Raw genomic sequence first — 11,076 nt, 5'->3', positions numbered from 1 at the left:
TGTGTGTGTGTGTGTGTGTGTGTGTGTGTGTGTGTGTGTGTGTGTGTGTGTGTGTGTGTGTGTGTGTGTGTGTGTGTGTGTGTGTGTGTTTTCCCACCATGTCTGTGTGTTTGTTGGTGTTTTAGATGAGCTGGTATCTTCAGGACATGTGCGTGGTGTTTGCTGGACCGCTCCCTGCCGGCTTCTCCGAGAAAGCAGTGAGGCGACTGTTCCGCTGCTGCGGCTCAATCAGGGCCGTCGAAATGCTGGAAACCACACACAGGGTGCGTCGTACAGGCACAAGCGCAAAACCGAAATATTACCCCCCTCTGCCGGGTTTTGCATCGAAGGTCCTGTCTCGCCGTTTTCTGTAGGTTCATGCCGTGGTGGAGTTCGAATTACTCGAAGCCGCTGCGCTGGCGCTACAAATGCTAAACGGTGCCACCGTGCAGGGACACACTGTGAAGGTGAGCTTGTCAACTCGCAAGATGTCATCATTAATACAGATTGTAGTTAAAAACATCTTGGAGTGTTGCTTTTGGAGTACAGTAAAACCTCCCAACGTCCTGTGGGAATGAGTTTGAACCTGCGTGATGCCATGCACGACCTCAGTTCCGTGAGCATCAAAGGGTGACTCATTTGTTTTTTTATTTTTTATGCATTTTGGATTTGTAATTTTTTTGAAATTGTAATTCTTCTTTGCACAACATGAATAAATTTACTTTTTTTTTCACTACAGTTGCATGTTTAACAGAGGCCCCAATTTTGACCACTTCCATTCTTTTCAAGCAAAACAACGCGAGCGTACGTATTGTGTATGTCTCAGGTTCAGAGGCCGGTGACAGAGTCCACGCTGGATTTTGACGTGACTCTGGACGCCCTGATGAGCGACGCCGTCAACGCGCGCCGTCTCTACGCGCTCAAGCTAAAATGTCACATGACCGCCAATGGGCACACACCGGACGGCAAGCTGGCAGTGAACAGCTGCCCATCCGTGTCGCTTCCCATCAAAAAGTGCAAGCTGAGCGATGAGACGCTGACGAAGACGTTTGGCCGCTTCGGAGTCGTGGAAAGGGTCGCGTTGATGGACGAACCTGAAATGGAGCCCAATTATGCCTACATACGTGAGTGGCGGAAACACGACAATAGCAACATTTTTTTTCTCCCTTGGAAGTAACATTTTCGCCAAGTTGTCATGTAGGGATTTTCTTATCACTGTCCTATAAGTGGTGCAGCCACAAAAAAAGGTCACGATGGAGTGATACAACTTAACATTAAGAAATCATTTTTGACTATTTTTTCAATTAAAATGTGATACAATTTTCAAAATTTTGTAAAACAATGTTCTTAATTCAAATACATCCCAAAGAAATACATTGATTTGCTCTTATTTATATGTTTTATTTGTATTGTGGATTTGTAAAATAGAAAAAAATCTGTTTTATGTTCATGAATTTTTAAAATATAAAACGTGCAATTGTAACTCATTTTTTCTAATTGAAAGACTTAACAAGTGTAACTACATACAAAATATAATACATGTAAAATAAAACATAATCATGTCATAATCACACAAATGCCCAAAAATCTTTTGTTCTTATCCAATTTTAAAATATTTCAAAATCTGATTTTTTTGAGGCCTGCATTTCATATCTAAATTTTAAAATATTTATCCAACTATTTTTTTTACATTTATGTATACGCTAATATTTAAATATTCAAAAGAAAAGGTAATGTAACAGTGTGGTAAACCTGACCCTGTGTCTCAGTTTTTGGGGAACGCGTTGCAGCGGTAAAATTCAAAGTCAAACTTTTTTCTTTTAAGTGAATAATCATCATCAGTTCAAATATCTTGTCATTGTAGTGTATTCAATTAAATACAGGTTGAACGTGATCATTGGGTTCTGCTTTTATGTCCTAACTATATTAGAATTGGGTTTGTACGTGTTATTGTAAAATATAGTGTGTGTGTGTGTGTGTGTGTGTGTGTGTGTGTGTGTGTGTAAAAACGTAACACACAAGTGTAAAATTTTTTTTTTTACTCTAAGATATGCCAATGGATGTGATGTCACAAAAAAAAGCCAACGCTTGTCGGTCTTCTTTTCCACAGATTTTGCGCATTCTGAGGGGAAACAGGCGGCTGTCGACTCCTCCGCGGAACTTTGGCAGGAAAAGTACGTGACATGTCCGGCGCTGACTCCAGCAGACGCTACTTGCGGTGTGAGCCCGCACGAAGGGCCAATTCACTTCGGAGGCCAAACACACCACAAATCTCCTCAGGTTCATGATACACTTCGCTTTACACTTATCAGAGTATCAGACTAGAACGCTTGCTAGTGACGTTTCAACCATATCGTCAAACCCGACTCCAAAACGTTTGGGTTTTTTTTTTTTCGTGAAGGATGCGGCACTGCAGCGGATGATGAAGAACCTGGACACACGACTGGGGAAAGTCTTTAGGTCTCTCCCAGAATGCACCTTGTCTGTGGTGCTGCTGCTCGCTCACAACAGGTCACTTTCAAATCTTTTTTTTTTTTTGAAACACAAAGCTTTCTCGTGATCTTTTTTTTCTCCCCTTTTCATCTCCTTAGTGCTCATAATCCGCCATCGCCTGGTTTGTGCCTTTTGGAGATCAAGCGTAAGAAGTCAAGTCAAGCCCTCACATGACAGCACGTGCGGTGTCGTGGACATCCACTTCCGGTGTCCAACAGACTCAATTCAAAAATGGGGATGAAACTGTGACCATCTTCAAAACACGTGAGAATAGAACTGTGGTACAGAAGTGGAAAAAATAAATCTGAAAGTACCTTTGACGGCACAAGACATTATTGGAGGGAGGGAAGCGGGGGCGCACATTTTGGTGAACTTCTCCAATGAAACTACAACCCAGTCGTGTTACCGCACTTCCTGGTTGAAACTAACCCCTAAGTAACATGACTGAAGAGAACAAACGTGTGAAACAAAGCGACGTAGGCAGCGACAGTAAGAAAATTCTTTAATTTTTTTTTTCATTTCCCTACTCCCCCGCCCCTCCAAGGAAATATTGAAGGATTTTGAACCTCATACAAAACAATGTAAATATGTATATAGATTTTGACACATTTGTCATACAACTACAAAACAAACAATCTGTACAAAAACGACACACAGAAGCACCTCCAGTAGGGTCCAAATCGGCACAGCAATAAATTATCACATTGTGGTTGTCGATACCGTTTCTGTATGTTTGATAAAATAAGACCATTTCATAATATGTGTTTCTTTAAAAAAAAAAACAAAAAAAACCGACAGCTTTTTAAATAGACATTACGCTGAACCCTGATGGTGTAAACTACATGTTCACCTTACGGCAGCTGAGCTAACACACAAGTAAAAAAAATAATAATAATATTGGGACCGACCGCGCCGGCTCCATTCCGGTATCGTCACAAGTATAAAAGAACTGTTTGAAATTCAAGATGAAGTGTGGAAAAGCAGAACCGTCTTTATGGCTTGTGGGGGTTTGTGTGCTGGTCCGCACCTGCAAGCGAGCAGGCGCTCTCCTGGGCACGCCGAGCCCCCGAGTGCTTCTCGACTTTGTTGCTACCACGCCTCGGGAACCTCAAACAACGCTGACGAAGTTCCAGCAGCTGAATGAGGAGAAAAGCGGGGGATTTAGGAAGAGAAATGTTCCCATCGCAAATATGATGAACAGGAGCAAACCTTCCGATTTCTTCTTTTTGTTCTTCTGACTTTTCTGTGCGGGCGGCACGGCTGCTGCGGCAGAGGCCTGCCGCCAGCTGAGTGTCCCCTCGGCCTCTTTTGCCAAATCAGCGGCAACTTCCTCCTCGGGGACGGGACTCGACCCGGACGATTGGGTAGCGTCCCTGCAGGGAGCGGTAGGGGCGAATTTCAAAGTGGCGTCCGAGGCGATAGGAGGGACAAAATGGAATCGATGGACTTACATGGTCTTCAGCCATCCCTCTGACGTTTTGCTCTCCACAACTTCTGTAATCAATCGGAATAATATTCAAATCAGCAAATCCCGTCAGACTTCAGAAGATCTTGCGAGACTTGAACAAATCCTGTGAAATGCTGATTAGCATGCCAACAGGTGGCCAGCAGTTGTGAAGGAAAACACAAGCACACACCATCAGTTTTCATCTTCTTGCTCCCTGTGCCGTCTGAGTACGAGTAGTGACTCCAGCCGTCTGCGGCCTCGGCGCTTCCCTGCTCCGCCTGGATGGGACTGCCGCTGCGCTTCCTCAGAGCTCTGGGACAACGACAACGGACATGTTGCTTTAATGCTTACGACTAATACGACAGATATTACCAAACCAAAATGAAACAGCCATAGAATATAGGAAAGTGTACAGTGCAATGTTTTTTTTTCCCATTGGGACTGGAATATATAATGGCACTTACCAAGTAGATTACTACTTTAATGCTTACTACGACTACTAAAACAATGACAGAACCAGATGATTTAGTCAGTTTAGCATAAGGGGAGTTTTGGGGGGAAATATGAAATTTAATTGACTCTACTAAATGGGGACACCAGCGCATAGTCTGACTTAAGTCACTTGAACACAACTGTCTTTATCGAGCACTTAAGAACCACCCCTCAATACAAAGTGATGCACGTGGAGCAAAAATAATTCATACAAAAACAAAAAAATGATGGAAATCCAGCTTCTTTCATCTGTGGCAGCTGGCGAAGGTAAAGCCATGCCTTTCTCAAGAACACTTTGAAACACTAATTCATGCCTTCGTCACATCTCTGCTGGATGACTGTCATGCACTTGGCTTTGGAGTCAGCCAATCCTCCATGAAGTGTCTCCAGTTGGCCCAAAATGATGCTGCTCACCGCTTGACTGCTACTCGGAAGAGGAAGCACAGAACTCCTACTCTGGCTCCCTGTTCATTTTAGAGCTCTTATTTGTTTTCAAATCTTGAAATGGCCTCGCCCATCTTCCCAACTATTCAGCCTTTTGATGGCATAATGCTCACTACTCATAACTACAAAGTTAGCATAGTAAAATATTCCACGTAATGCAATTGAATTGAGTAAAATGTGATTTAACTGCCACCACTCCAAGGGTCGCCAATGCAAAAGTTTCTCTTAACCAGGAGGATGGAATATTATCGCTAAGTTCGTGCTTCCTATGCCTCCTTTAGTCTTACAAACATGTAGGAAAGTATCAAATGAAGTAAAAGAGGGACCATAGTGTCAAGTACAAGGTGGCGTTGCTTTCATGCTTACTACGATTATTTACAAAGCCATTTGTGAGCAGGTAAGAAGTGCTTGACATAAAGCTCGATGGAAAGTACGTGCGAGCAGAGGCGTCGTACCTGGGGTATCCGAACCCGCTAGAAGTGGCAGAGGCCGGGTAGTGAGGCTGGACCCAGCCGTCTTCTGTCCAGGACTTGGAAGTGGGCGGCTGCTTCTCCTTCTCCTGCTGCCTGCCCTGAATGTACTCGGCGTACGTCTGGATCTTGTAGCTCTCGGCATAGCGGCTGGTGTTCATGGCTATTTGCACCTGGTCCGTTTGACTGAGGGACACAAAGGCGGACGTGTCGTCCACCCACGAGACCTGAATGTTTCCTGAGTAGACACGAATAGGAAATGAGCATGAGTGACACGCACTGGGTTGTTCGTGGAACTGATCATGTGGTCGTCGACCTTTACCGAAGGCACTGAAGAGCTGGTAGAGGTCGCTGGTCTTCCATTCTTTGGGGAAGGTGACGTAGAGGACGTTGTCTCTCTTCGGTTGCACTGGAGCAACAAAGACAATCAATATAAGCAACGGAGGGGAATCCCGCACTGTATATTTTGTTCATCAGTACGGTCGCGGCAGCAGGTCACTGCCCAAGTTTTGTTGTCACGAAGGCCTTTTCACTATTTGGTGGAGGAAAAAAAATCTGGTCGTTGTGAAGTTTACGTTCTAAAAGGTGTTCGTTGTCAGCAAAATCGGCAAATGAATGACGTGAAAGCGGGACTTTGAAATGTGAACGTTATTGGGCTGAAAACGTAAATGGGGTACAATGAAAGGAGGTTCGACTGTACCTCAAACTCAACATTGTGTTAATTCAAATAGTTTTTTTGGATTGGGGTTCCTTTACAGACACACATGCATTTTTCTTTTTGTGTCCCCCCCCCCGCCCCAGAAAATTACAATCATATTTATTTGAAATATGTTGTGTCGTACAGCGAAGAGTGCTGCTGTAATACTCACAGTCTGGTCCTGCGATATTGAGGTAGGGGATGTCTATTATCCTCATCAGGAAAAGTCTGGAATCAAACCAACGGTGAACGTCGCCAAAGGGACGAGCAGCCAAACGACGGATACAAAAATGGCGAGGCACGGCGAAACCGGCATTACTCACTTGTTGTAGAACGGCTCAATGAGTTTGGAGTGAGCTGACACGTACGCTTTGGGTGGCGTCAGGAAAGAACCTGGAGGGAAAAACGGAGTGATTCATGAGAAAGTTGTCTTCGATTGATTAAGAAGAACCGTGTTGTGTCGCGCTACCCAGGAAGTTGGCCATTGAGATGAAGCAGCGTCCGGTGATGTAGGCGTCATAGCCGGCCTCGTGCAATTGCTCCTTGGCTGTGTTGTAGCTCGGAAAGCCTTCAGCCGCCTCTTAGGACGGAAAAAAACAACAACAACAAAAAAAACAGATCCGTGAAGAGCCACTGTGTGCGTGTGCAAGCATGTGCGTGCGCTTACCGATTTGAGGAGCCTTGAAAGGGCTTTCGTTCAGCTGCTTCTCCAGCTCGGCCAGAGACGTGTTGTTGATCAGGTCCTGCAACGTGCACGGAGATGAGTTTTATAGAATACCACATACGCTAATGCCCCGCATATTTGTGCTGTGTGAGCTGCTCACTGGAAAACTTGGCAATTCCTGCATTTTTAGGCTGTCTGTCATACCTCAAGATGGAAGCTAATTTGAAAGTTGTCACTGGTCTTAACCGCATGTGAACACTTTTGCATCATCAATGAAGGATTTTTTTTTTTGCATCTAAGAATTCAATATATTTGTTTTGATATTGACAAAAATAAAATGTGCAGCTATCGCACAGTCACGGAAATAATCTTAGATGCACCTTAAAGGGCTGAGTGGACGCCATCAACTTTGTGTCCAGAAGCCTGCGAGAAGACAAAAATCATGCAAAAGGCAGACACAGAAAGCATCGGTTGCCGTCAGGAAGTGGGTAAGAAACGCACCTGGGGAAAACGCACATGGTGACCTCTTTAAAATCTTGAAGATCCTGGAGAAAGGGGGGGGGGGGAGCAAGAGAGAAGAGAGAGCGTGTGCGTTAAGTAGTTCAGAAATGACACCATGACAACATCCCGAAGAGCGCAGCGTACGTTGGGCAGGGGGCAGTAGAACTGGTGGATGGTGTGCATCACGTCCAGCAGCATGTTGTGGCCCACCACCAGTTTACCCTGCCAAAAACGTTTCCGGTTGATCCAGACTCACGTTTTAAACATCAAGTCAAAGTTCCAGAAATGCAAGATTGTGACTCACAGACTTGGAGATGGCGTGGATGACCCGGGAGAAGCCCACGGCATCATTTAGCTGCATCTGGTGGAATGGAGTATTATAAGAGAAGACAAGACAAAAAAATATATATATATATAATGTTGATTTAATGCAAGAGTCATTTCTCAGGACATGTTTTTGCCAACCTGCTCCTTCTCCAATTTCTGCTGCTCTCTCTTCTTCCTCTCCTCCTCATCTACCTTACTGACCTGGATGATGCGGTCCTTCTTGAAGACAAAAATACATAAATAAAATATTGCGGATGGATTTACTGTTCATGCAACTATTTCATTACTCATTCAGGGTGCTCGCATTTTCTGGAAGCTAAACTAGTACTTCTTTTGGGTTTATGGAACGTATTAATTGGATAGACATTCTTTCCCATTCGAAATATTACTTTGGTTTTTGTACGATTTGGTTTTTGTCACTTCAGGACAAAAAATAAATAAAATAAAAATAAAGTTCCACTGCTTACAAAAATGACAAAGCCAGTTTTAAGACTTCCATTTTGATTTCTTTTGGCCAGACTCCTTTGCTCCAGTAGAAATCACAAGCAAGCAAACGTAAACATACATTGAGTTTCACTACCTTGTCTATTTCCATGGTTTCTACATGGAGCCCTTTTGGAAACCTGTCAGTCAAAAGGAAAAGACAAATGAATCCCTCTGAACAAATGAAGCAATAAAAGTAAAGTGACAGAACATACTCACTTCCAATTGAGAGTTTGGTAGATCAACTTCCTCTGGAACCTAGGATGGAAAAATAACTCAATGAAAAATCAGACCTACAAATGTATATAGAAACACGTGGGGATTCGTGCCCGCATCGCTTCTCAACGGGCAAGTTTAAGTGTCGGCTTACCCGGTGCACGGCTCCAGGTCGACTGTTTTCTCCGTGCTTGAGAACAGGGCCTCCACCTTCTCCCTACGTCGGGCAACGTCAGAAGCAAGTCATTATACCGAACAAGTCGGGCGCCTCGGCTGCCGCTTTTGTCCAAGACGTACACCACTCTGTTGATGAAGTCCTTGTGCTCGTCGGGCACGTGGGCGGGGCCCTTGGAGCAGGACGGCGAGATGTAGGACGGCGTTCCGACGCCGTTGGCCTGCTGGCTTCGCTTCTCCTCCGTCTGCTCCCTCAGCTGGGCCTCCTCCTCGTGGTTCAGGTAGGGGATTCCTGTTGATGTTTCACATCCGACTTTAGGACTGGGCGATACTTATATTTAATTAATTGCAAAAATCATGATTAAAAAAATTTTATCTGAGCCACAAAGGGGCACCCTGGTGTGAGCGAATGCTGTAATGCTCAGATCTGGCAAATTTTCTGAATCGCCGAATCAGTTATCCAGAAAGACCTGGCTTGGAAGCGTTGCTATTTCACTCACCGTGACAGAAAACCTTGTTGAAGTCAAAGCCCTGACTGGCCAGGAAGTCAATACTGGAACTCTGAAATCATGAAAAATCAAATAAAATAACTCGACCTATAGTAGTCACTTGAAGCTGATGATAAAATTTTGAAAGGAAAAAGTGCAGATTTACTTGGCAGATAAACTTGATGTCAGGTGACGTCCGGTTGAAAGGTTTTGGGAATATATAAAAGTTAAAAGTCTTTGTGACGTATCTGCAAGAGAGAATGGCAGGTTAACTGCTTTGCACACTTGTTTGACAATGTTTAAATTTAAAAATAAATAAAAAATAAAAAGTGCCGCGAGGGAAAAATGAAGGATTACTGTTAAAACAGGTTTACTGGAGATTTCAGAAAGAGCACAAAACCCCCCCCCATATAATTTTTTATATATTTTTTTTCTTCGCCATGTCATTTCAGGGCACGGATGTCAAACACATTGTCGCAGGCCACTTTGGAGTTGTGTCTTCCCTCGGAGGGCCGTTATGAAGGTGGAACCACAAAAATGTTTCATTGTCTCATTGCATTATGACTTGCAAACAACAAATGAATGGTTTACAAGTTAATTATAATAGTTTATTCAATTATTCTTCAAGTGAGTGTAAAGAGGGTAGCAAAATTATTGCCCCCCCCCAAAATCTCAGTGTTGCTTATAACACATGACAGTTTGACATTTCGGTGGAGATTTTAGCAAGCATCATGCAAGTTGACACACGTGATATGCTTTTGCGGGCCACGTAAAATGGTGTGGCAGGCCGGATCTGGTCCCCGGACCTTGAGTTCGACACCATACTTTAGGGTCTCCGTTTTTCAGTGCATGGCTACTGTTCGGTTCCACAGAGGGGGAAAAAAATACATTTAATTGGTGAGAATCCAGTCAGGTTTCTATTCCCATTCAGTCCTAATGGGGAAAACACTCACTTGGCGTCTTTCTGGTCATACTTGAAAGTGCAGAGCCCGAATTGGAAGAGAAGAAAATCCATGGAATGCTTAGTTTAGGGAAGAGAAAAGAAGAGATTGGATTAGCCTGTGGAGCAATTTAGAGGCGTCTAAACGTCCCCCTTGCACACCTTTTTAAGCTTGGTGTAGCGTTCCTCCGGCGTGTCCAGCCCATTGGTGAGTGCGCTGACGCTGGGTCCATCGCTGATCCCTGGGAAACACGCGAAAGGCTTGACATCCACACCACATACCTTAAATTACACAATTAGTCATACCTGAAAACTCTCCATCGATGGCAAGAAAGTCAGCCTCCTCTATCGCGGTGTACACCAGGATCAAACAGTCTTTAAAAGCTGGAAATTGTCAACGATAAACGAGAATTTTCGCGTTAGCTTAGGGAACAAGAGTGCTCGATTCGCACACGCGCTAGCGACGACAGAGGGGGGCAGTCGCGCGCTTATTCATTTTTAAGATACGCATGCTTATGCAATAACTTGAATAGTGAGAGGTGGGTTTGACAAAATACAAAGGCTGGCGTGTAACACTTACATTTGCGTGTCACCTCCATCCCGACGCGATAGCTGTGAACCTTCGGCCGGTGCTGAGAGCTAAAACGGTTGCTAGCCGACCTCGTTTGGCTTTTCAAGGTGAGTTCATGTGACACTGGGAATTTGGAACTTCTCAAAACGCGTCACTGAAAGAGAAGGGTCCAGCTGCAGGCCCGGAGGAGGCCGATTCAGAGCAGGTAGGTTTAGGGAAGTAACTTTACGACGGATATGACGTCAGAAGGATGATGCCCGATTCCAAAGTAAGTCGCATGTGGATCTTAAAAAGTTTAAAAGGCCCTGTAATTGGAAGATAATTTAACAGCAAAATCAACTAAAAGTAAAACGGAGTTGTGTTATTTTAATGCACGACAACAACTACGACGGTAATATTGAGTCGACGAGCGTCAATGAAAACTTTATGCCAACTTGAATCCCGGCTACACTCACATTCTCTCGACGATAGAATATATAGCGCAAGTGAGGATGAAATGTTTTAGCACGCCTAGTTGTTTATGAATTAGATGATAATGTCAAAACGACGTTGACATTAATAATTAAATTTCGGATGAATATATGTATGTTTGTGAATGGGTAAATACTGGTCATTTTTTAAAGGGCTTTGGGCTACGACAAAGAAGTGCGAAATGCGTAAAATATGTGCATTCAATTAAAAATTGACTGC

At 44.0% G+C, this 11,076-nt stretch overlaps 2 protein-coding genes across 4 annotated transcripts; one reads left to right on the top strand and one right to left on the bottom strand.

Annotated features, from left to right (window-relative positions):
- The first annotated feature begins 92 nt into the window (after positions 1 to 92).
- Positions 93 to 2,792, top strand: LOC109511438 (uncharacterized). Its single transcript, XM_019862554.1, has 6 exons — positions 93 to 263; positions 354 to 446; positions 806 to 1,103; positions 2,090 to 2,259; positions 2,381 to 2,490; positions 2,571 to 2,792. The coding sequence occupies exons 1-6, from the start codon at positions 126 to 128 to the stop codon at positions 2,644 to 2,646; spliced, it is 885 nt and encodes a 294-aa protein (XP_019718113.1). The 5' UTR covers positions 93 to 125; the 3' UTR covers positions 2,647 to 2,792.
- A 464-nt stretch (positions 2,793 to 3,256) lies between these two features.
- Positions 3,257 to 10,518, bottom strand: parn (poly(A)-specific ribonuclease (deadenylation nuclease)). Of its 3 annotated transcripts, none has more exons than XM_019862550.1 (25): positions 10,396 to 10,518; positions 10,122 to 10,199; positions 9,978 to 10,057; positions 9,829 to 9,896; positions 9,042 to 9,123; positions 8,888 to 8,948; positions 8,511 to 8,679; positions 8,368 to 8,430; positions 8,217 to 8,255; positions 8,095 to 8,137; positions 7,653 to 7,733; positions 7,492 to 7,548; positions 7,332 to 7,409; positions 7,188 to 7,231; positions 7,067 to 7,109; positions 6,690 to 6,765; positions 6,492 to 6,602; positions 6,346 to 6,415; positions 6,195 to 6,250; positions 5,648 to 5,734; positions 5,311 to 5,563; positions 4,110 to 4,231; positions 3,924 to 3,966; positions 3,682 to 3,845; positions 3,257 to 3,608 (listed from the first exon to the last, which is right to left on the bottom strand). In XM_019862550.1, the coding sequence occupies exons 1-25, from the start codon at positions 10,412 to 10,414 to the stop codon at positions 3,562 to 3,564; spliced, it is 2,034 nt and encodes a 677-aa protein (XP_019718109.1). In that variant the 5' UTR covers positions 10,415 to 10,518; the 3' UTR covers positions 3,257 to 3,561. The 3 variants fall into 3 exon arrangements, with proteins under 3 accessions (XP_019718109.1, XP_019718111.1, XP_019718110.1); XM_019862552.1 differs by having other exon boundaries at positions 3,924 to 3,963; XM_019862551.1 differs by having other exon boundaries at positions 7,653 to 7,730.
- Positions 10,519 to 11,076: the final 558 nt, after the last annotated feature.

Source organism: Hippocampus comes, unplaced genomic scaffold, assembly GCF_001891065.2.
Source record: "Hippocampus comes isolate QL1 unplaced genomic scaffold, H_comes_QL1_v1.1 scaffold7, whole genome shotgun sequence".
Lineage (NCBI taxonomy): Eukaryota > Metazoa > Chordata > Actinopteri > Syngnathiformes > Syngnathidae > Hippocampus > Hippocampus comes.
The sequence above is the reverse complement of the archived record's forward strand: the minus strand, read 5'-3'. Positions and strand labels throughout refer to the sequence as shown.

Coding starts and splice junctions, on each gene's coding strand:
- LOC109511438 (XM_019862554.1), top strand. CDS start 126: ATGAGCTGGTATCTTCAGGACATGTGCGTGGTGTTTGCTGGACCGCTC. Junction 264..353: donor TGCTGGAAACCACACACAGG/GTGCGTCGTACA, acceptor CGTTTTCTGTAG/GTTCATGCCGTGGTGGAGTT. Junction 1,104..2,089: donor GCCCAATTATGCCTACATAC/GTGAGTGGCGGA, acceptor TCTTTTCCACAG/ATTTTGCGCATTCTGAGGGG.
- parn (XM_019862550.1), bottom strand. Junction 6,251..6,345: donor ATTGAGCCGTTCTACAACAA/GTGAGTAATGCC, acceptor GTTTGATTCCAG/ACTTTTCCTGATGAGGATAA. Junction 5,564..5,647: donor CCAGCTCTTCAGTGCCTTCG/GTAAAGGTCGAC, acceptor GTGTCTACTCAG/GAAACATTCAGGTCTCGTGG.